Genomic DNA, 25,496 nt, shown 5'->3' with positions numbered 1-25,496 from the left:
ATTTAAAATGTTAATTAATTAATTTAATTATATAAACGGGAATAAGTTACAAATATTTTTATAAGCATGAAAAAGTTTACTATTGATACAATTATTATTATAAACTGTAATATGTTATAAAGATTTTTATAAACAGGAAAAAGTCAACTGATGATACAATTATTTTTAAAAACGGGAATAATTTACAAATATTTTTATAATTAAGGTAATTTTTTTAAACTGTAATTTTTTTAAAAACTTACACAAATTATTAATAAATTAGAAATGTCCAAATTATTTTATAATTTACAAAAAAAAATTAGTTATGTAAACTTTTCTATGTATATTATTAATAACAATGACATTTTATCTATACAATATAATTATATAACTATAAGTAAAATTTGTAAATTACAAGTGTTTTTAAAATGAGATTTTTTTATTTAGAAAATATTTAACCGTGCCTCGCACGGGTCTAAATACTAGTATACTTAATGACAAAGTATTTTGACAAAAAAAAATCCAGTAGTTAATTAAAATAACATACTCTTAATCCAATAACATGTGTGAATTTTTTAACAAAATTATTTTAGAATATAGAGACAAGCCTACAATATCCCTTATAAAAAGATTGAAATTCTATACAATAAATATGATTGTTAGTCTTCTGGACTTTATATTTAAATATGAGAGAGTTATTGACCAAATAATTTGTTATTTATTTTAATTTAGTTAGTGATCTATTTTTTTGTTGTCAAAACATTTTACCATTAAGCATATGTTAAATGAAATATTTAAGATTTTCAAAGATATTATACTCAAAGTTTAACTATTAAAAAGTGAATAAAAATAAAATTGTATAGAAAAAATTAAAAAAAGAAAGAAAAAGTAATAAAAAAAAGTTTGGTCTACATGTTATAATGGGAAACTATCGAATGGAAAATAGGACAAATTTGAGTGGGCAAAATCAAACACTTAAAATTTAGGGGCAAAACTCAAACAATTAAAAAATTTAAAGGATCAAAATCAAGTAATTAAAATTTGAGGGTATAAAATCAAGCAATTGAGAAATTTGGGGGGTCAAAACTGCATTTAAGTATTATTATTATTATTATTATTATTATTATTATTATTATTATTATTATTATTATTGTTATTATTATTATTATTATTATTATTGTTATTATTATTGTTATTATTATTATTATTATTATTATTGTTATTATTATTGTTATTATTATTATTATTATTATTATTATTATTATTATTATTATTATTATTATTATTATTATTATTATTATTATTATTATTATTATTATTATTATTATTATTATTATTATTATTATTATTATTATTATTATTATTATTATTATTTTCTCAATCTCACCCACTCTGTTTGTGTGATTGTTTGTCGTTACTATTTGAATGCTAAAAAGATGCTTCAACGAAGGCTCTAGAAAGTCTTCTTCAAAACTCCACTTCCACTACTTCAAAAATCAAGTAACACAGTAACTAAGTACTTTCCGAATCATTGTAGAAAGAGAAATGAAGAGAACAAGGTGCTTCTTAGACATTAGCATAGGTGAAGAACTTGAAGGAAGAATATTGGTCGAACTTTTCAACGATATTGTACCCAAAACTGCTGAGAATTTCAGAGCTCTATGTACTGGTCAAAAAGGCATTGGTCCCAATACTAGACTGCCCCTCCATTTTAAGGTACTTTCTTTTTACCTATCAATCACTGTTTTTTTAGACTTTGTTTCTTCTGTAATGTTCTGTTACTGTTTCTTTTTTTCATTCAAAATTCAGTTTTTGGGTTTGGAACATTTGTTTTATTGTTGCTGTCTGTTTTTTTAGACTTTGTTTGTTCTGTTGTTCTATATTCTGTGACTGTTTTTGCTCATTCAAAATTCAATATTTGGGTTTGGAACATTTGTTTCTTTGTTGCTGTCTGTCTCTAAAGATCTGAACTTTACAGTAATCTATAAAAAAGGTTGATTGTAGATAGATAGATACCTTTTAGTCATTTCATTCACTTTTATTCGGTCCCGGTACTGCGGCTGTCGCTGTGTGAATTAATCATAATTTATTCATTAATTTAAAAAGCCTGTAAATAATGGTATTATTGGTGTGAATTAATCATAATTTGTTCTTTAATATAAAAACTGTGAATAATGGTATCAATATAGATACCGTTTTGTCGCGGATGTATTTGCAGTCGCAGACTGTTTTTTAAAACCCTGGAGCCTTGTTCTTCATTATGTTATAGAGGAATTGAAGTGCATATCACAAAGATTACTAAAGTATTGATTCAGTTTATATTTATTATTTTCAGGGAACTTGCTTTCATCGTATTCTTAAAGGCTCTATGATTGAAGGAGGTGATATATCTGCCGGAGACGGAACGGGAGGAGAATCTATATATGGACTCAAGTTTGAAGATGAAAATTTTGAAATGAAGCATGAAAGGAAAGGGATGTTATCAATGGCGAACACCGGTCCTAATACAAATGGCTCTCAGTTTTTTATCTCTACGACCCGAACGCCTCATCTAGATGGTAAGCATGTTGTATTTGGGAAAATAGTTAAAGGAATGGGCGTGGTTCGGTCAATTGAGCACGTTGCGACTGGAGACGAGGACCGTCCTGTTCTTGATGTTAAAATTGTGGATTGTGGTGAAATTCATGAAGGAGAAGATGATGGTATAACTAACTTTTTCAAAGATGGTGATACTTATCCCGATTGGCCAGCAGACCTTGCCGAGACTCCGAGTGAACTTGAATGGTGGTTGAAATCTGTTGACTCGATCAAAGGTTTTGGTAATGAGTATTACAAGGTATATTGGTGTTATCATATTATATGAAATGAGCTATATTATTTTTTAAGCAGGGCCATCTTAAGTGTTTTGAGACCTGTGTAAGTTAGTCACGATTCAACTGTGAAAAAATAAATAGGACCCTATTTGATCACGGTTTAAGCGTGACAAATATTTCATGAGGCATGTGTGATAGCCTGTCTAGCACGTCCTTAAAGATGGCCTTGTTTCTAACATATGAATGAAATGTTTCTAATTTAATTTTACCCCGACAGAAACAAGAGTACAAAATGGCTCTAAGAAAGTATCGAAAGGCTTTACGTTACCTGGATATTTGTTGGGAGAAGGAAGGGATTGATGAAGGTATGCGCCATTTTGTTACTGTGCAATATGCAGTAACTATGCTACAATTGTACTGCACCTTCGTTATACATGATAAGTATTTTTCATTTTTGGCTTTGCAGAGAAAAGTTCATTATTGAGAAAAACAAAGTCTCAGATATTTACAAACAGCTCGGTAAGTTGGAATTTACTACACTGTACACTTTTACAGATAATTTTGAAGTGCATCTTATTAATGTTCTCTGTAAGTAACACCGACACCTCTGAAAAAATATGTGTCAGTGTCGTGTCGTGTCGATGTCCCTGTCCGTGCTTCATAGTTAATGTTTCTTACTTTACTAGTAATTTTTTACAGGCTTGTAAATTGAAATTAGGGGATACTAAAGGAGCATTATTGGACACAGAATTTGCGATGCGCGAAGGTGATAATAATGCCAAAGCTTTATTCCGCCAAGGACAGGTTGGTATAGCAATTGAAGAGCTTTTGTATCATCATCTAAAGAGCTTGTCACCATTTACTATGTCAGGCTTCTAGTTGCAGGCATTTAATGTGTCCTACTTTTTCTCATATAATTATTATGTTACATCCATTTCTCCAGGCATACATGGTACTCCACGACATTGATGCTGCAGTTGAAAGCTTTAAGAAAGCACTGACATTGGAACCAAATGATGGTTAGTATTTATGAACATTCAATTTTGGATCAAGCTTTTTTTGTTGTCCTTGTCGGTTATTTACTTGATGATGTCTTGCTATATTCAGCTGGAATAAAAAAGGAACTCGCTGCTGCGAGAAAGAAGGTGAGTTCGTCTTTGAAACAAGCATTGAAGCATTATATGTATATACTCGTCTCGAATCTATCTAACGGTTATGTCTGTTGCAGATTTCGGATAGGACTGATCTAGAGAAAAAAGCATATAGTAAGATGTTCCAAAAACACAAAGGTTAGTAATACTAATACACGCGCAGGCACGGAAATTACCATGAAACAATATAAAGTAACAACATTTGGATGAGACTATATAATTTAGTTCTTCGCATCTTTCGTTGATATGTAGCTTCTTGTTTGTTCTTTTCAGGTTTGTGTTGAACAATGATATATCATTGCAGCACACAAGTATATACAAAAAGATTAAAGTATTGAGAATGAGGCTGAGATTAAATAGGTGAATAAATGAAACTTTAAACCAACAATTTTTTCAACTTTTTTTCTTTTACTGTGATCATTTTATTGGGTGGTGATTCTAGTCATTGAAGTGCAATTTTGTTGATAGACTACAGGCATTAAATCATGTAATTTTGATAATTATTATTGGAAATTTACACTCAGTGTGTAATGTAGCACATTTATTTGTTAGAAACCCAATAATCACTTGCAGTGGTTTTTAAGCTTTAATAATTAGGCTGAATAATCACTTAGCCTTCATTCGGTCTGTCGTTAACTTTGAAAGAAACACGTTGAATTTTCACGTCTGGGCGAATGTTTAGTTTAGAAGCTTTCACATTAAAATTGAACGTTGAATTTTCACGTCTGGCGAAAGTTTAGTTTAGAAGCTTTCACCTTAATACAATTGTAGAAAATTGTTTTTTTTTTGCTGTAGCAGTTTGTCTTGTTTTAGTATTTCACCATCTTCTGCAACTATGTAAGGTTTTTTTGTACTTTAATCAAAGAGAGAATGTGAATGTGATTACTTGTTTTCATAAGTTAGTATTGAAAAGTTTATTGGAATAAGTTGAAAACAATTTATAAATGTGTCATAAGTTCTCTACAGCACAAATATATAGTAATGTAAATCATTTATTACCTCGGGTTTAATATGTAAACTTGTAGAATCTAACTTGCAAGATTGCATCGAATAACTTGTAACTTGTTGAAGTTATCAAGCGAAATCTCTTCAAATTGGCTTTCATAGTAAAAGTATGGCATGGTATTTAAGCCATCCAGAGAGAAAAATTCTTTGCATGGATTTGCATTTATTGAATTTGAGTTATTTATAATATAAGAAAAGTAATGGTTCTGAAAATACCATCTGTATCCCCGCTTACAATTTTAATACATCTTGATTTTGGAAGTATTTCATGTCTAACTAATATTTTTTCAAGGTTGTTAAAATCTCGATTTAAAATCTAAACTCTATAGATTTCACGTTTTTAGGTCAGCATTTCGTGTTAAATCGCAGGTAAAAACTTTTTTTATGTAAAATCGTATTCCAGAACGATTTTATGTGATTTAAATTATTCTGAAATCGGTGAAATCGTGTAAAATCATGTAAAATCGTTGGATTTTACTCTTTGACCTGATTTTATTTTTTTTGTCAAAATTTATAAATCACATTTTATATTTGGGCCCATAAAATTTTCTCTGTGGATTTTTAATTTTATTCGCATTCATATCTTGGTTATAATATTAAAGAATCTTTAACATTTGGAGATGAATTTAATCAAGTCGAATATGAATGTTCTAATGAAGATGATGTTATAGAAGGATTGAACTTTTGATTAAGTTGAAGATGAAGATGAAAAGATTTGCTTTTTGAACTTGAAAAGCTTATGAAACTATTGTTTCTTTTATAAGCTTTTGGATGTTACTTTTTATAATTTGGTGGACAATTTATGTAGTTTGATACAAATTTGTGAAGATTACACTTTATTACGATGATATAGTATATTTTTGCTTTATAATTAAATTAAAATTTTAAATAATTAATGTATTTAGAATATTATATAAATATATATATGTTGTATATATAAATTTAATATAATTTTAATATGAGGTAAACTCTATGATTTTACGTTTCGATTTTACTTAGGTAAAACAAGTCAAGGTAAAAACTCGACAATAATAGCGTGTATTGCATTTTACATTGTCGGATAGAATTTCTACGAAAAATGTAAAGGTGAAATGTCCTCCGCCACTGGATCCAGTTAAATGTGCACTAATATTAACATACACTTTGACTTCTTCAAACTCGATTCTCGCAATACACCAACACGACTCAACTCGAACATTTCATCTTTGACAATTTCCACTAATCTATTTGTGTTACTACCAAGAACCAACGCATTCTCTACATGATATATATAGTACTCCCTCTGGTCTCATTTATAAGCAAAAATTTAATTTTTAGATTCATTCAACAATTAATGTATTTAGTCTATTATTAGACTAAATACATTGATTGTTGAATGAATCTAAAAATTAAATGTTTGCTTATAATTGAGACCGGAGGGAGTACTGATTAACTTGCTAAACAAACAAACCAAAATTAACTAAACATATGAATAAATTAATAAATCAATAATTTTTTTCTCTAAATTAAAGTTACATATTCAACTTGTTTCTAAATTCTACTGCGCACACACACATTTATATTAAGACTAATTAAAAGTTAGTAATTTGGTAATTCCACACCACCAAATATGTTTCATGCCTAACCCTTTAATTTCCTTTCATACACACACAGCTCTATATAAATCCATTCTATAACTTCAACAAAATCATAACAATTAACACACTCCCTTTGCTTTACTTAGAAGCAGCTAATTAAGAAACAATGGCCTCCACCACCAACTGTGTTCATGTACTCACCTTATTTGTTATAGTAACCACTTCAATGTTTACGGTTACTATAGCAAACAAGGACTGGCCCTCCTTTGGCAACTTTAACTACACTGATTGGTGGTCTAGATTTGGAAACCATAATCATCAAATGAATAAGACACAACAAGAATCCAAAAACATCATCGTTGGTGGCTCTCAAAATTGGCAGTTTGGCTATAACTACTCCGATTGGGCTATCAAGAGTGGTCCTTTCTACCTCAATGATACTCTCGGTAAGTTTCACTTTTACTTAATTCATTTAATTGAGGTTAATAAATCCTAACTAATATATATTTGTGTCTCTGCATGTAGTTTTCAAATATGATGCTCCAAATGCAACTACTTTCCCACATAGCGTTTATATGTATTCAAGTTGGAAGAGCTTCATGAAGTGTGATGTTAAGAAGGCTAAGATGCTTGCCAATCACACACAAGGCGTTGGAAAGGGATTCAAGTTCGTGTTAAACAAATGGAAGCCTTATTACTTTTCATGCGGTGAGAAAAATGGATTACATTGCAACATTGGACAAATGAAGTTCTCTATTATGCCAATGATGCGACCTTTCTGGCCATCACGGCCTTGAGAAAAAATTATATGTTTACAACATCTTGCTATACCTAGCTAGATTTTGTAAATGTGGAAACACATTGAGCTTTTGAGTTTTATTGTTTTCTCTTCTTAATTTTTAATATATGTTTTAATAAATTAAAATAAAGAGTGGTTTTCTTGGTTTTGTACTAATTCATTCATGATAATATTGTAGCACATAAGAGTAGTTATTCTGTGTTTTTGTATCTTGTAAAACAAACTTTTTGTTATAATGAAAAGTAGTTTATAGTTCTTAAACAAACTTGTTTAAATAGGAAAAAAAAAAATTTAATCAGCTTTACTTAATGTGCTTCAAATTAATATTACAAAGTAAATATAAACTTGTATTTCCAGTCTAATGTTTACAACTTTTTTTTAAAGTAGTTTAATGGATATCAATTATTTTAAACTTGAAAGCAAATTGTTTGAATCGTTATGTTGATAAATTATTCATTAACAGAATCTTTGAGCTAGAATACATGGCAGCATAAACTTCATTTTCTTGTCCTTGAGAAAGATTTTCATCGTGATTGATGACCAAATTCGAATCAATAACAAAATCTTATCCTAGTTCACATGATATCGCTCTAATACCATATTATAAATTATGGATATATGAGAGAGCCAAAAGTCATACACATAAAAAAGATAGTAGTTTATGAATATTCATGTGGGAACATATTGAAATAAATTAAAAATATAATATAGCTAGCAAAAAGGGTACTCAATATTCCTATTACAAAGCTGTCTAATGATATTGAAATAAACATATTGAAATAGACATTTGTTGAATAGCTCCCATCATATTCTATGTTTTGAGATGCATTAGTGACATGGAAAGAATCTCCTAAGTCTGGGAACCAATTATTGCTTGGAGCTAGACTAGTGTTGGTAAGCATGGCAGTAGGATTAACTTGTGGTGCATTCATTTATGGCGGAGTAGGTAAAAGAGCAAGTCTAGATTGATATTTAGGACGTACGTACCCAAGTGTTAGGTATTGGTGGTGTAAATTGAGATCCACCAATAGGCTGAATAGGGTTGTAGAAGTTGTGCAGGTTCATTGTTTGAAATTGTTGATTAAACTTGTGATGCGCAGTTGACATTCATATGTCCATACTTAAAGCAAACCTGAAATTGTATGTTGCTAAACGTGCCTCTGCCACGACCACATCCTCCACCACGACTACCAGCATGATCTTCTCTGGTTGAAAAGGAAAAATTAGCTCCCTGTATTGCTTGATCAGTAACCTTAGCATTTGATACTTCAGTTTCAATTTGAGAGTTAGCTTGAGTGAGATTAACTGAAGAAACTACATCAATTTGCAAGAGTTTCTTGTACTTGTTAAAGCACTTTTCATGTGCTCTAAGAAGAACTTCAACTTCTTCAAGTTGCACAGAGTCGAACTTGCACTCAATCACTGAAATAACATAAGAAAAGTCTTGAAGACGACCTTAAAGTATGACATCAATGTTTTGTTGATCACGTACAGGAGTTCCAACTGAAGCAAGTGCGTTAACTAAGGCTTTTATTCGAACGAGATAGTCTTCAGCAAATTTACCCTTTAACATCATTGATTTGAGTTCAACTCTTAACTCCCTCACTTTAGCACGTGTTAATTTCTGAAAATGTGCAAGAATTCGTTCCCAGGTTCTTCTTGGATAGGGGTGTGCATCGATCAATAACCAAACCAAATTGAACCATATATATGGTTTGGTTTGGATCTTAAAACTATTTTATTAAAACCAGTTTATTTTTTTAAAACCGGTTTACATATGGTTTGGTTTGGTTTTAAACCGGTTTTTCATAAAAACCAGTTTTAACAAAAAAACCGGTTTTAAATTGGTTCTCTCAAAACCAGTTTTTATTTTTCTTTTAAAAAAACCAGTTTTATAAAATAAGTTCATATTATTTAAGAACAAACAGGTTTTCACTACTACTATTCTCTTCTATATGAATTATGATCCATAAGTTCACATTATTTAAGAACAAACAGGCTCTGAATTTAACATAAAATTGCATAAGGTCAATCAAAATAATTAAAGCGATCAAAACAATAATGAAAAATAAAAAAGCTTCACTAAATTCTGAAATTCATGGATAGCAGAATAAGCATTCAGTAAACCAAATACAAAAGGCGCAACACGTTATGTCACTTTGAATTACTTGCGAATGGTTAAACAAATTCAGGAAGGATCAATCGTAGCCATAAAGACAAAATGTGATGAAATTATCATAAATCCAAAACACTAAAATTGTACCAATAGCCATGGTAAAGTAGAACAGGTACCAGACATCAAAATGCCTAACCTAAATTCATACCCAAAAAAATACCAGCATTCAATCCCTCTGTGAATAACTTTTTAATCTCTTTCACTTTGTGACAGTAGCGAAAGAGAAGAGAGAGTTGAGCGAAAGAGAAGAGATTTGAGAGTCTCAAATTGGGTACCCAATAAGCTGATCCAAATTGATTATTGGTTTATGGTTTTTTTTGGTTTTGATAAATGGGCCACCGGTTCTAAAATTTTACTTTGGACTGGATTTTTAAATATGGTTTAATTTGGATATAGATTTGGTTTATGGTTACCGGTTTTTTTGCACACCCCTATTCTTGGATGATAATGGCACTCTCTTCGGAGCAGTCTATTAATTCCCAGTGAAGATTTTTATTCCAATGACTGGTTAATCTCTTCAAGATCATAGAGATAGTTCGTTGTGAAGATTGTATTCCAATGGATGGTTAATCTCTTCAAGATGATAGAGATAGTTCGTTGTGAAGTTTATTATTCCTATGAATGGTTAATCTCTTCAAGATGATAGAGATTGTTCGTCGTGAAAACCCTACAACAAATTGTTACCTTTCGAGGAGTTTGCTTGTTGCCCTTTCTAAGTAGAAGACTATTATGAGGAAACTTATTTTTGAAGTTGTATCATCTTTGCTTAGGTATCACTTGTTTGGTAGTAGGTGATATATCTTCCTCTCATGGGAGTCGTTTGTTTTGCTTAGGCTACCACTAGTATGATAGTAGATAAATTGTCTTCCTTGACTCTTATATTACCTTTGCTTAGGTTATCTGTTGTTTGATAGTAAGTAATATACATCGTCTTTGGTGTCATCTTAAGTTTAAGCTATCACTTGCTTGATAGTAGGTGATCCTATAAACCTAAGAAGAACATGAGCCGCTTATGTAAAAGTGTCAACTATTAGGGCTTCGTCTGTTTATTGTTTATTGTGAGCCACTTTTGTATCGTTTGATGCTAGTGCTGGATTATTAGTTGAGTTGTAATTATGAATCACTCATGAGCTTTTAAGCAAGAGTATGTTTTGTTTCATAGGAAGTGTGTCTTCTATTTGTTGTTATTGTTTTCATCACATGTGTGCGTTTGAGGGGAAGTGGGAGGAGTCTCATATCTAGGAGACTCTTAGATAGAAATTACACTGGTAGTAATTAGGTCGCGAAGTTTGTAATATCAGAGGTTGTTTATAACTTCAAACTAATACTAATATACTAGATTTTCTTCTTGACTTGGATGCCTCTAATCTGATGTCAAACTAATGCTTGCTAAAATAGAACTACATAAAATCAAATGGGTATACGTTAACAAACTCATATATATATATATATATATATATATATATATATATATATATATATATATATATATATATATATATATATAGCATATCAATTGAGAGCATTTTATAATGAGAGATGAGAGGAATAAATATCAGTCATTTGATTCATCAAGAGAGAGAATGTTAATACATTAATGTGGCTATTAATTTCTCTCTCTTGATGAATCCAATGATTGATATTTGTTCCTCTCATCTCTCATATATATATATATATATATATATATATATATATATATATATATATATATATATATATATATATATATATATATATATATATATATATATATATATATATATATATATATATATATATATATATATATATATATATATATATATATTACTCCAAGAGTAAGTTATCAAAACTTACTCCATATCTTGACCATTAATTTTTCTCAATCTAATGGTTAAAAATAATAAGCAATTAAATGTGGAGAGAGAAAATAATACTCATTAATTTTAACCATTAGATTGAGAAGAAAAATTAATATAAATACATAACAAAATTAGAAAAAAATCAATATAAATAAACATAAATATAAAAATAATAATAAAAAATTAAAAATTGTAGTGATTATAGTTTTTATTAAATAAAAATAATAATTTAAAGGTAAAGAATAATTAAAATAAATCGATATAAGCATAGAGAAAAATCACAAAAAAAAAAGAAGAAGAAGCAGACGAAAGAAAATAATAATTTTGAAATAATAAAATAAAATTGAGGGTATTTTAGTAAATATATTAATTTATTAAATATTAATTGTCACATTCCCTCCCCTCCCCTCCGAATCCCCCTGATTCGGGGACGCAAAAAGTGTTATTTGGAGGTATTTTGCTCCCCTCCCCTCCTCTTCTCTCCCCTCCTAAAAATTGAACTAAACACATTTTATTATAAACATCTCATCTCCTCCCCTCCATTTACTTCGAACCAAACACACCCTTAATCCCTTAATCCAATGGTGTTTAATGATGGTTCACCATGAGATACATAATAAGTGGTTCATTCTATACTTCACCATTTATTATTAGTACTTTTTAGAAATTAAGATTTAATTTTTTTTTGGGCCCTTCACTTCTCCTTTCTACTCTTATACAATGAACACCCTACTCTCTAATTGTGCATCCTTTAAATTTTAATTTATTTTATTTATTCAATTTATTTGTAATTACTTTTATTTATTTTATTTGTTTATCTTATTATTATTATTATTATTATTATTATAAAAATACCAACAAAACTATAAAAACACAAAACACAAAAACTATGCCTTATTTCTTTTAAGTAAAAAAATAAATTAGCTTGTACATATTTCATGCCTCTCGATTAAACCAAATATCTGACAGTGCTTGTAAGTAATTCAACATTGTACATAATCAAAAAATTTCATAATCAAATTAATTCAACGTTCTCGCAAGTGATTGGGCAGGGTGGATGTACATCCACACTTTCCTCGAATAATCGAATGGTTGCCATACACCGTATCATTCGGTTATTCACACTCAAATTTTTAAAATCAACTCAACGCATCATATCATTCTTTTTTCGCCCTGTGTGTCGAAATTATTTTCATAAACTAAAATCAACCAACCCATACATTTTTTAGACGAACTATGGATCTCTGAATTCCCCATTGCACATGGGTATACGTAGCCACGGGATTTTGAAACCCTGTCGAACTCAATAATATAAATAAACTCTTTTCTCTTTTATTTTGTAAATAATTCTTTTTGTAAATATTAAGTAAATAAATTAAAAGCAAGTCAAAATAATACATGCAAACATTTCCATAAGCAAACAACTTAACCCTAGACTCTAGGAGGTTATCGTTGAGTACAAAATATGTTAGGAGTGTCTAATACCTCCCCCCTGCGTAACCGGCACTTGAACCCATATTTAGTTGTGATGACCATCTTATCCCTACTCTTTAGGGTTTTATCGTTATTTCTCGATTTCTTGAGAATAAATAAAATACGGTGGCGACTCTGCTATATTTCGAATGTGCGAAAGACTCAGATATTTTTTGCGGTGCGACAGTTGACAACTCTACTGGGGACACTTCCATAAAGAGATTCAAACATACCCTTTGATTTTAGGGTCGTTTGTTTTCTTTTTGGTTGTATTTCATTTCTTGCTTTTATTTTTATTTTTTGCTTTTATTTCTATTTCCTATTTTTTATTTTGTTGGGATTGCTTTTTGTGTGAAGCTCTATACCCGAGCTTGAGGAAAAACTATAGGCTTAAGACGAAAGTCCCATTGTACTAGCCAGTGAGATGTACATCTCTCAGGGGTATAAAGGCTTCACTCATAGTAGATCTATCCAAAAAAAAAATTATGGTAGGGCTAGCCCCTCACTGTGTTGATAATCTGGATATGATCTTGGAACCTTTATCTATAATCCCCCTCATCTATGGTAACCTTACATTAATAAAATCCACGTGATCTATGTCTCAAGGGTCGGTACTAAGGTCACACCTAGATGAGACTTAACCCGAAGGGTCACCATGGTAGGGCTCGCCCATCACTGTGGTGAAACTCTAGGTATAGTCCATAACTTTAGGGCCCTATATCCAAAAATATTAGAACCTACACGTGAGGGGATTGAATACTAAATATTTATAATCAACCTATGTAGGGAGCCTTTACAATTAAGTTCTTCTTATATCCATCACTATCCCTAAACCCATATGAGTTTTCTCATATCTGCCACTGTCCCTAAACCCGTTTGGGTTCTCTTATGTATGTCACTGTCCTAAACATGCATGCATATTGAATCTCCATGAAATTATTTTAGTATACCTCAAAAAAATCTTTTTGCATACTCATGCATTTTCATACATCCGCATACTTGCACTTGCATAAAACTCACATCTCTTCCACCTTCACCAACCTCCATCCACCAAAAGGTAGCAGGTTTTCCGATACTCACAAGAAAACTCAAAGGCTATGGAGGAACTCAAGAGAGGCCAAGAATTGTTGAAAGAAGAGACACAAAGTCCAAGACATATCGATGACAAACAGTTGACTTTCGAAGAAGAAATCCCATTGGTGAACGGTCACCCCTTACTTTGACAACTGGAGGAACGTCAAGCAACATCTCATAAAGTCAATGGATAAAAAAGAAGCTCATCACAAGGATCATTAGACATTTATCATTTCAATTATAATTTCTTTCTTGCTAAGTGTTGTATGTTTCTAAAAATATAATCTTTGATTGATAATTCTAATAAAATGATAAGCGTGTTTTGAGAATCACTCCATTTGTATTCACTCTTTCTTATGCCATCACTTTTCATATAGATAAATATCAACGATTTTTCATTTTTTTTTTCTTTTCACCTGTTAACAAACTTTGAAAGAGAATAATGTGAAGAAAATAATTGAATTTGCCGATGTGTAAGTTCAAAATAACAAAATAACTTTAAGTTTGAGAGTCGATTATGCGTGGGAAATATTTACAAGCCAACAATAATACAAATAAGTACAATTGATACAATATAAGATAATACAAATAAGTACAATTGATATAAGTAAGTAAATTGTTTCACAAACCGCTATATACAATTGATATGCTACAACATATAGTTGCAAAAGGATTATTGTTGGCTTGTCGGTTTTGGTTTAATAATTTTAACATTAAAATTTATTGTTGAATTCAATTTTATATAAATATATTTAAATCTAAATAATAAATTATTTCTTCCTCAATTGACTTTTGATCATAATCAATTTTGTAAAATCAATTTTCATCACACCGCATAACCCATCCATAACTAATATAGTTTTGTCATCATGGCTAATGCTAAAGTATACTACTTTATGACAAATTTTAGAAAAATTCAAAAGCTGAACAAATAAATTTGTAACCACTACTTGAATAATATTGCTGGTGGAAAGTGGAAAGTGACAAGTTGCATTGTTTGGAAAATCGGGAAAGTAAGAACTCAAGTTTGCCATTGAAGGATGGGTGTCATGGACGTCCATATGGTACCAAAACATGTTACATTATCAAACCGTGATTAATACAATGCCAAAACATGTCACATTCGACCACTTCTATTTTCACTTATTATTACGTGTTTGGTATCATAGGTCTCTGTCTAAGTGCTTCACATGTAACAGTAACATTAATCTTTGGTGAAAATCAGTAGTTGCTTGTTTGATTTAATTCAATGTGTTTTAAGCGCCATTTAGGAGTACGCTTGTAATTATCTGATCCACCTATCGGTCTAGTGGTAGATAGAGGTATTCGCGGTGCGGATTGAGCGATTTTGACGAAAAAAATCATATGAACTGCAAGAGAAAATTCATGCGGTTTAGTTTGTTTCGGTTGAGTTTTAGAAAAAAATCGAACCAAATCAAATTAACGTTGTTTGGTTCGGTTGGTTCAGTCTTTTACAAATATTTTATTGAGTCATACATACATATATAAATGACAACATAACTTTATATTTAAATATTCATATACTATCAAATAATAACAAAACTCGTCATATTTTGACAATAACTTTCTATTTAATATATAAATATTAAATTAGACAAAAGTGAAATAATAAACATAAAATAATAACATAAAACAATATAAAAATTACTATAATGAAACAACAAAAATAGAAGAGACGAGAGAGTAGTGAAGATGAAAAAAAAAAGAGTTGAGAGATTAGAGAAGGAGATATATGATAAAAACGAAACTGAAATAGAGAACATTTGTATAAAAATGAGAAGGTGAAAAAGAAAGAATATAAGAGAGTAGAGATTAGAGAAGAAGATGGAAGATATATGTGGCGAAGAAGACGCGACAATGTTATTAGATCTTCGAGAAGATCGGGCATGAAATCATATGTGTAAGAATGAGAAAATTATTCGTATTCATAAGGCTAATATATAATAGGTTTAGGTTTGGGTTTGATGTGAGTTAAGTAAAAGTTAGGTTGTAACATAATGCGGTTTGATTCGGTTTGATTCGGTTTACAAACCGTGCGATTTTATTAAAATATGACTCAAACAAATCTGAACCAAATGCGGTTGTTTACGGTTTGATTTGGTTTGGTTTGCGGTTTTCTATTGGATTAATTTGGTTTTAAACACCCCTAATGGTGGAGATTTGGGTCTTGAGAGTATGCTCCTATCAATGTCCTGAATTCGAATCCTATTAAATGCTAACAATCTTTAAATGGGCTAGTTCATAAAGATCGATTGCAAAAAGTATACCAAAAATAAAAGAAGAAAAAAAATATCTGATCCACTTTCCAATCAACAAAATCGTGCTATAAAATCTATATAAAGCTTTGGGTTGGTTATCTATCAAATACTATATATCTAATGGACCGACCATATCATATGTTATCAATATTTGGTGGTTTGTCAAACTACTAGGCATTTGAACCTTCAAATTCAATTCATAGTGACAAATCAAAATGGACCATAGAATGGAGCCTTAGCATAGTAACTGCCAAAATATACTTTGCACCAAAAAAATTTCCTCCTTACATTATAAAGGTGTATTAATTTGACATGTGTGTAGTTGGGGGAAATTGGAGTTTAGGAAAGCAAGACTTTCTTTCCCTAGACTACTTAAATATTTGGGCCTAAGTCATACTCTATTTTTAACAAATATAGTCAGATTGATAAACAATAATACACCCTCCGGTCACTATTATAAGCAAAAAAAATGATTTAATTCTTGGTCACTATTATAAGCAAAAATTAATTATTACTAAATCATTTAATGCTGTAATTCCTAAGATACCCCTATATTTCATTTTTCAATGCTTTAAATTTAATAAAGAGGATATTATAGTAAATTTAATCAATGTTTTTTCCGAAATCTAAAAAGTTAACTACACTTAACTGAATTTCTTAATAATCGTGAAAACCATTTTTTTTGCTTATAAATGTGACCGGAGGGTGTATCATCTTAAAATTTAAATTGGACGTAACGTATTATATAAAATTAATTTGTAAGATAAGAGATGTTATTTTATATTAAATTTTTAATATAATTAAATTTTTTTCAAATTAAAGAAATTCACTAATTAACTTCATGACACATAGGCATAGGCTCAGGCTAATTAAAAATCTTAATGACAGTGCTACCCTAGGATTTGTACCGCAATCAAATCCCAACAACCAATTAGTAAAGAAAACAATAATTGTAATGTAAGGTAGGGTAAGGTAATTGGAATGAATATCCATAACAACTATGCACAGTACACAATTAATTACTATAGCAAACAGGTGCAAGAAAAAGACCGAGAGAACATAAACAAGAACAGCAGCAACTATACAAGTAGTCTTGATTGTAACAAGAACATGTGCATCACACGTATGGTTATCGATGTGGGGATTCATCAACAGTACAAGTCCTCACTACCAGTGGCTGTTAAAATAATGATGGATGCACATATTTTTCAAAGGAAAAAAAGTGAAGCAAAAGGGAATTCAAGTACTCCATGTCACTATCCACTAGAGCATAGAAAAGTTATATGTTAGTTAAACAGCTTGTCTTTCATCTAAATCATTTAGTAGAACAAAAAAGGGATGGTATTTTAGAGGTGGTTTCAAAACTATGTTTACCTTGAAGCAACTTTAAATTATGCATTGATTAAAACCCACTTTAAAGAATGGGTAATTATGGTCAAATATGTGTCCTTTGCCAACATAAAGGTTAGTATGTGATTTAGTGGGGAACCCACTTTCACCTGCCGGTCATGATGAGGCAAGAAAAATAGTTTTCAAATATCATTTTTTTTTAAGTGTTATAACCTATTGGATTGGAGTTACTTATTCAATTCAACAAATTATAGATAAAATATTTTTTTTCTCTTAAATTTATCTCGGGGTTCATTCTAGTCTTTCATCTTTAAAAAATTTTAAAGTGATCCTTTAATTGTTCAAAAAGGTTCACGTTAGTCATTTCCGTCAAAATGTCAAGACTAAAATTTTGCCACACCTAAGATTCAAACCTTGTTTGCAGGGTTGTTGGACATGGTGTGCTGTCACTCAGCCACTTCACATATATTGATTAAGTGTTCATTGACAAAAGTAAACAACACCAGTTCCTGCAAATCTTCCACTTGGTTCTGTAAATCCAAATTTTCCCAAACTGGTTTGGGGTTGAGGGTTTGATTTGTGTTTAATACAAAATACTAAACCAAAATTTCCAAATGGGTTGTTGTTTCATCTTTCATCAAATTTCCAGATTTTTATCAATTTTTAGGTTTCTTTGTTTCTGGGTTTAAAATTTTGTATTAAGAACTCATTTTAGAAGAAGGGTAAGTGAAGTAGCGCCAACAACAACTTGATTAAAACACTTTCATTTCTCCTTGATCGAGTAATACTTCATCAATCCTTCTAATTTCACTCTAATAATTCAGAAACAAAAGGGATTAGGGTTTCGTTCACTACCTAGTTAGCATCGTTTCCATTCAGAAAACCCAGAAGCAACCAAAAATAGATTGTAATGAAGATAAAGCTCAATCAATGCTCAGTCGTTTCATCATCATGAAAGCGGAAGAGAAAAAGAAACCAAAAGAACGCCGTCCTTTTCTAGCCTCTGAGTGTCGCGACCTCAACGAAGCAGACAAATGGCGTCAACAGATCAGATCGATCGTGATGGTGGGAGGAGTGTTGTGAACAAAGATATCGCACAGTTAAAGGATTAGATGTCAAGGAGCTCGAATTGGTGATCAATTTTGATGTTCACTATATCTAATTTTAAATTTTCTGAAGAAGATGAAAGATATGCACTAGGACTGGTTATGGAGGCACTGGCTTTAAATTTAGGATTCATGATGTTTAATTGAAGAAACCCGAAAAATTTGAAGAAATCCAAGAAAAAGAGAAAATTAATATATATTTAATTAGTAAACTTAATCACAAAAGGAAAAATGGCTCAGTGGTAAACTAACTTCTTAGTGACCAGCATGTACCTGGTTCAAATCCAGGTTTAAGGAAAATGTTTTAATTTTTTGTTGAATTTTAATTAATATGGTGATAATCATATGCCACATCAAATTTCACGTGTATAAACATATGTCACACGTCAGATGCCAGCATGTAAAAGTTGACGTTGTTTGGAAAAATTGAACGGAAATGACTAACGTGGACATTTTCTATATAGTTTTCTTTTTAAGCATCATAAAAATATGCTACATTTATTTGATATTACACATTTTTTATATCAAAGTGAGTTACCAAGCAGGATCGAGAACGAGAAGAGTAGCTAGCAATGGTATCCTTGTCGATGTATGATTTAAATTGGTTGTCGCATGCAGATATTTGTCTCTGATTATTATCAGTAGTTTACTATGCTAGTGTATTTTTGTACATATGTCCATTTTTGATAGGGTACTTTAGTCAGTTAGGAAGTTAACAGTTTGTTACACTTACTGTTAAGTTTTACACTCTTGTATATAGTTTGAATCTGCAACAATTATATTATGTGAGTTTTACACAAAATGTAAACATAGTGAAAATATAAAAATACAGAGCATTCTTTCATTCTAAGATGGTATCAATCGTCCTTGATCCTTCTTCTCTTGCGCAACCCGCTCTCACCTTCTTCCCCCTTTCTTGATTTTTGAACTTCAGAGAAGCTCTAATCTTAGCTCTGCAACTTCACTCTTAGCTATCAATGGCGACTCCACAACAAGAACCTCACGCCTCACTTGCGTCACTCCTGAATTCCAACAATCACATTGTCTTTGGACCGAAACTATCCATCAAGCTTCAGGAGAACAACTTTCTTCTATGGAATCACCAAGTTGAAGGGATTATCCTTTCACACAAACTTCACAAGTTCATTGCGAATATGCAAATTCCTCTAATTTTCAAATCGGATGAAGATCGTCTCGCCAACAAAGTATTTCAGGAGTATAAAACCTTGATTTTTCAAGATCAAGCGCTTTTCTCATGGCTTCTTTCAACGATCTTTGAATCGGTGCTTCTTAGGGTTTTTTCTTGCAAGCACTCGTATCAAATTTGGGATCAAATTCACAAGCATTTTAATGCAGTTATGAAAGCTATGGTTCACCAGCTTCGATCTGAATTGAAAACCACAAAGAAGGAAAATCTATCAATCTCTGAATATGTGTTGTGAATTCGTGTGATTGTTGATGCTCTCCTCGCAATTGGTGATCCTATCTTTGATAGAGATAAAAGTGATGTGATTTTACAGGGTCTTCTAGAAGAATACAATTCCTTTGTAATGATGACCTATGTCAAAGGTGAACTATCCTCCATCTATGACATCGAAGCTCTTTTGTATGTTCAAAAAGCTCAACTAGACAAGTAGAGTCAAGAACTTACTCTTACCACTGCCACAACAAATATTGCGCACACTAATAATAATTCAAGCCTCAAGACCACCATAGGTGATTTTTAACAAGGAAGAGGAAGAGGTGACATCTCCAGGGGACATGGTCGTGGCAAAGCTCGTGGAACCTACTCTCCTGGGAATAGACCTACCTATCAATTGTGTGGGAAGTATGGGAATTCAGTAATTAATTGTTGGCACATGTATGATGAGAATTTTGAACCTGCACCATCAAGAACAAATCCATAATCTACTCTAGCTAAAGATGATCAGAAGAATCAACCTTCCGGCTTAACACAAGCCTTAGCATTCTTGGCTCATCAAGACAACTTTAACATACCAACAAACCTTGAATCACAAGTGTGGTTTGCTGAGGTCCTTGTTGGTAATGGTCAAGGCTTAAAGATTAAGTTGCCTCTCATCACATTACTTCTCATAATTATCACATTCAACACACACAACCTTGTGTTGGTTCTAATGAGGTCCTTGTTGGTAATGGTCAAGGCTTAAAGATTAAGTCTGTAGGGATAACAAAGATTAGTTCTAAGACTGCATCATATCCTTCGTTGTCATTAATCAATCTTCTCTATGTAACTAGCATAACTCGTAATTTACTTTCTATTTCCAAATTTGCTAAAGACAATGAAATTTTTTTTGTGTTCCATACTATTAGGTGTTTTGTTAATTCTCAAGCATCTAAGAAGGTACTCTTAGAAGGATCCCTTGATGCTAGTGGATTGTATTGTTTTCACAATCTCTCATTGGAGTCCCCTTTGCAACCTGTTGCTAATTCTTCTAGTTTGTCTACCTCTGATCAGGTCACGGATGCTTTAGATTCCTTTTCAAATGAATTTTCCCTGGGGCATAATAGGCTAGGCCATGCCAATGATGTAGCAATTAAAATTATGCTCAAATTATGTAATATTTCCTTAATCAATAAAGATCATATTGAATTCTATAGTTCTTGTTCCTTAGGTAAGTCTCATAGACTTTATACTCCTTTAACATCAACTGTGTATTCTAGTCCTTTTGAACTCATTCATACTATTTGTGAGGACCCTCCCCAAATCCATATAGTCAAGGCTTCTCTTACTACATAGCCTTAGTTGATATTTACATCAAATATACTTGGGTGTACTTTCTAAAACAAAAATCGGAGGCCTTCAAAGTCTTTGAACAATTTCTTGACTATGTTAAAACACAATTTCAAACCACCATTAAAGCTATTCAGTATGACTTTTGTGGTGAGTTTAGGCCATTTACTAAACATTTAAATGAGCTAGTTATCATTCATAGATTAATTTGCCCACATACCTCTCACAAAAATGGAACTATAGAGAGAAAACATAGAAATATAGTGGAAATGGGCTTAACTCTCCTTACTCATGCTAATATTTCTATGGAATATTGGGATCAAAGTTTTACTACAGTAGTTTATCTCATTAGTAGGCTACCTACACCTACTCTTACCAAGTTCACATCTCCTTTTCATGCATTTTTTAATCATACTCCTGATTATTCAACACTTAGAACTTTTGGATGCTTCTGTTTCCCATATTTAAGACCATATAATAAAAACAAACTCCAATTGAGAAGTTCTGAGTGTGTGTACCTTGGTATTTCTCCATAACATAAAGGGTATAAATGTCTTCGCAAAGAAGGCATGATTTATATTTCAAAAGATGTGATTTTCAATAAGAAGGAATTTCCTTATCTTACTATGGTCCCAGTCACAAGTCAGCCTAGTACACCAGGCCCCTCCAAGTTTATCTGTCTCTCCATAACACTTAACATTGGGCCTGTTAAGTGTGGCAACACACTGTCCAAAGACAGTAGTTCTGCACAACATATTATGCTCTCTACTGGACATGTCAACATCCATATGGACAGTCCAACTCACAGTCTAAACCAGAACCCATATGTGACCCTGGAAAATAATTGTCCCCTCTAATATTTAAAATAACACTACATCTCCTAACAACTCTATAAACATTGAAAATGAAGAAGTAAAAAGTGTCTAATTTCACACTCAGTCCTCACAAAATTCCCAAAGTCTCTCTCCTAAAAACAATGAGCCTTCTCAAGGTAGCACACCCAACCAAGAACTAGAAAGTTCCTTATCTCCTTATATTCATAATAATCCTTCTACACATTCTTTGGTTGCTAACAATCATGTTATGCTTACTAGAGGAAAAACAGAGAACCTCAAACCTAGAACCTTTCTGGCTCATTGTGAACCCACAAATCTCAAACAAAATTCAGCTCAACCAAAATGGTTTGAGGCTATGCAACAGGAGTATAATGCTCTTGTAGCAAATAATACATGGACACATACTACCCTCCCCTCCCACGGGAAAACCATAGGTTTCAAATGGATCTTCAAACTCACACAAAACTCTAATGACAACTTAAATAAACACAAGGCTAGCTTATGGAAAAAGGCTTCAATCAACAATATGGGTTTGAATTTCATGAAACATTTAGTCTTGTAGTGAAACTAGCCACCATCAAATTTATTCTCACCTTGACTTTAACTCATAAGTGAGATGTTCAACAAATAGACACAAAAAATACTTTCCTTAATGGAACACTACATGAGGAAATATACATGCATCAACCACCAGGTTTTGAACATGAAAACAAAGCTCTTGTATGCAAATTAAATAGAGCTTTGTATGGTTTAAAGCAGTCACCTAAGTCCTGGTATGAAATTCTACATCAAACTCTATTTCACTTGGGATTTGTATCAAGTAGGTGTGATCACTCACTTTTCACATAAAATCACCAAGATGTTACTCTCTATGTACTTGTCTATGTAGATGACATTCTTGTTACATGTTCCTCATCTCATCTCATTCACAAACTAATTAATCAGCTTCATGATCAATTTTCTCTCAAGAAACTAGGGAGACCTGAATATTTTCCAGGCCTGGAATTCAAATATCAAAGTAATGGTTCTCTTATATTGACTCAAACTACGTATATTAGGGATCTTCTTTCTAGATTTAATACGGAAAGTGCAAATGGAGTTCCCTCCCCCATGCTCAGTTAGTGCAAACCTGGCAAGTTTGGAGCTGATTTAATGGAAGATCCTCTGATGTAAAGATCTGTTGTGGGTTCCCTACAATACATCATTCTTACAAGACCAGACATAGCCTACTGTGTAAATAAGGTATGTCAGTTTATGGCCAATCCTCTGGGCAACCACTAGAGCATGGTAAAAAAAGGATACTTAGGTACTTGAGTGACACTACTACACTTAGTTTACTACTTTCTCCTGCAAATCCTAACCAAGCTCTTTCTCTAAGATCTTATAGTGACTCTGACTAGGCAAATGACCCAAATGACAAAATATCGACATCTAGCACATGTATCTTATCGATCCAAATCTGATTTCCTGGAATTCTAAGAAACAAACCTTGGCGGCAAGGTCTAGTGCAGAGGCTGAATATAGGGCCTTGGCACATACAACATTATAGGTGCTTTGGTTGGAATCATTGCTTGGTGAACTACGAGTTAAGTATTTCTCTCCTACCCTTCTCTTTGACAATTTAAGTGTTGTTTTACTATCTCATAATCCAATTATGCATGCTAGAACCAAGCATATAGAATTGAATATTCATTTTGTAAGAGAAAGGGTTATAGACAATAAACTCAACACACAACATGTTTCTGCATCGGCACAACTTGCATAAATTATGACAAAGCCTCTATCAGCTGTTACTTTTCATGACTTGAGGAACAAAATCAAAGTGGTTTTTCTTCCACCACATGATCTTGTGGGGGAGTATTATAAGTAGTTTATTGTGCTAGTGTATTTTTGTACAGTTGTCCATCTTTGATAGGGTGCTTTAGTCAGTTAGGAAGTTAACAGTTTGTTACACTTACTTTTAAGTTTTACACTCTTGTATGTAGCTTGTATATGCAACAATTCTATTATATGAGTTTTACACAAAGTGTAAACATAGTGAAAATATGAAAATGCAAAGCATTCTTTCATTCTAATAATGATTAATAAGCAGCCAAATGAAAGCTATTGTTATCGAAGTTATGAAGATTATTATATTTAAGGAATTTCCTTTTTACTTTTAGGGTGTGCCTCACAACTCTGAAAATTCGAAATAATTCTCAAATGTTTTTAGAGATTCATCTTTGGACGTACCTTAAATCACTTCATCTTTCATAAATTAAGATGCCACCACATTTTTGCCAAAAATTAGTCCGGAGATAATTTTGCGAAAATTTTATGAGGTGTATTCGGGGATACATCTCTGAAAACACTCTAAATCCATTTACTGCGCATTTTCTATTGATCTGGTTTATTTAACCATTCAATGACATTTTCATAGATGTATCTTCGAAAATGTCAAGCGGGAAATTGAATATATCACCACCTTGCATGATTATCTCGCCTACACTCCATACCACCTACATAACCCAAAAACCCTTTAAAAAATTCATTCTCAATCAACTTTTCGACTCCAAATCATCATTCTTGTGTTTTATCACATCAAATGGAGCAAAAGAAGCAGCAATTTAAGGTAAAATTCACTCATTTTATCCCTTATTGTTTACATTAATCTTGTTCTTGAGTTAAAAAATATGTGCGTTACGTCCGGATGTGCATCTTCGAATTCACCTTTTCATGTTTCAGATGTGCATCTCCGAACTTTCATGTTACTATGAGTTTTTAAACCGTTTTTCTATTTTGGTTCGTATTAGATATGGTGCACTCGAATATGTTTTCTAAAGCAACTCTAAGTAAAGATGTCAAATCTGGTGTGGTGGTGGAAAAGATAATGGATGCATGGAATAGTATATTAAATTCATTCATAGAAGACCTTTATGTTGCTTCTATAATGCATTTTAGGAGTGTATGTCAGATATTCAAATTTCTGAAATACATTGAGAGTACTATTTTGGACCAAGTAAATGAGAAGAGTGTTTGTGTTTGGACCAATTAAATTAAACACATCGATGATACAACAATTAACATAGTCGAATATGTACAATCGACTATGAAGAAATGGTTGAATGAGAAAAAGGATGGTTTTTTTCACCAATAATCCTCAAGATACAAATGTCTCCTTTCAAGATTCAAAATCTTTGAGGCAATGTATAAATAGTGTCTTTTACCTTACTTCTTAGTTGCACTTAACAATTTTTGTTTGTAGTTGTATTCAGTTGGCTTTAGACTTAATATCATTTGAACAAT

At 31.7% G+C, this 25,496-nt stretch overlaps 2 protein-coding genes across 2 annotated transcripts; both read left to right on the top strand.

The window, feature by feature from the left end:
* The first annotated feature begins 1,385 nt into the window (after positions 1-1,385).
* LOC131602612 (peptidyl-prolyl cis-trans isomerase CYP40-like) lies at positions 1,386-4,664 on the top strand. The gene is made up of 9 exons (XM_058874769.1): positions 1,386-1,695; positions 2,315-2,815; positions 3,070-3,157; positions 3,259-3,311; positions 3,492-3,596; positions 3,736-3,811; positions 3,900-3,937; positions 4,021-4,081; positions 4,217-4,664. Exons 1-9 carry the CDS (start codon positions 1,525-1,527, stop codon positions 4,225-4,227), a joined length of 1,104 nt encoding a protein of 367 aa, XP_058730752.1. The 5' UTR covers positions 1,386-1,524; the 3' UTR covers positions 4,228-4,664.
* Positions 4,665-6,658: 1,994 nt separating this feature from the next.
* On the top strand, positions 6,659-7,470 carry LOC131607433 (uncharacterized). The gene is made up of 2 exons (XM_058879437.1): positions 6,659-6,971; positions 7,051-7,470. The coding sequence occupies exons 1-2, from the start codon at positions 6,692-6,694 to the stop codon at positions 7,320-7,322; spliced, it is 552 nt and encodes a 183-aa protein (XP_058735420.1). The 5' UTR covers positions 6,659-6,691; the 3' UTR covers positions 7,323-7,470.
* The last annotated feature ends 18,026 nt before the right edge of the window (positions 7,471-25,496 follow it).

This window comes from Vicia villosa, linkage group LG5, assembly GCF_029867415.1.
Source record: "Vicia villosa cultivar HV-30 ecotype Madison, WI linkage group LG5, Vvil1.0, whole genome shotgun sequence".
NCBI classification, from domain to species: domain Eukaryota; kingdom Viridiplantae; phylum Streptophyta; class Magnoliopsida; order Fabales; family Fabaceae; genus Vicia; species Vicia villosa.
The sequence above is the reverse complement of the archived record's forward strand: the minus strand, read 5'-3'. Positions and strand labels throughout refer to the sequence as shown.

Bases quoted from the DNA above. Each gene is read 5' to 3' on its own strand.
- LOC131602612 (XM_058874769.1), top strand. From the start codon at position 1,525: ATGAAGAGAACAAGGTGCTTCTTAGACATTAGCATAGGTGAAGAACTT. The intron at 1,696-2,314 runs GTACTTTCTTTT...TATTATTTTCAG, and splicing joins GACTGCCCCTCCATTTTAAG to GGAACTTGCTTTCATCGTAT. The intron at 3,812-3,899 runs GTTAGTATTTAT...TGCTATATTCAG, and splicing joins GACATTGGAACCAAATGATG to CTGGAATAAAAAAGGAACTC.
- LOC131607433 (XM_058879437.1), top strand. From the start codon at position 6,692: ATGGCCTCCACCACCAACTGTGTTCATGTACTCACCTTATTTGTTATA. The intron at 6,972-7,050 runs GTAAGTTTCACT...CTCTGCATGTAG, and splicing joins CTACCTCAATGATACTCTCG to TTTTCAAATATGATGCTCCA.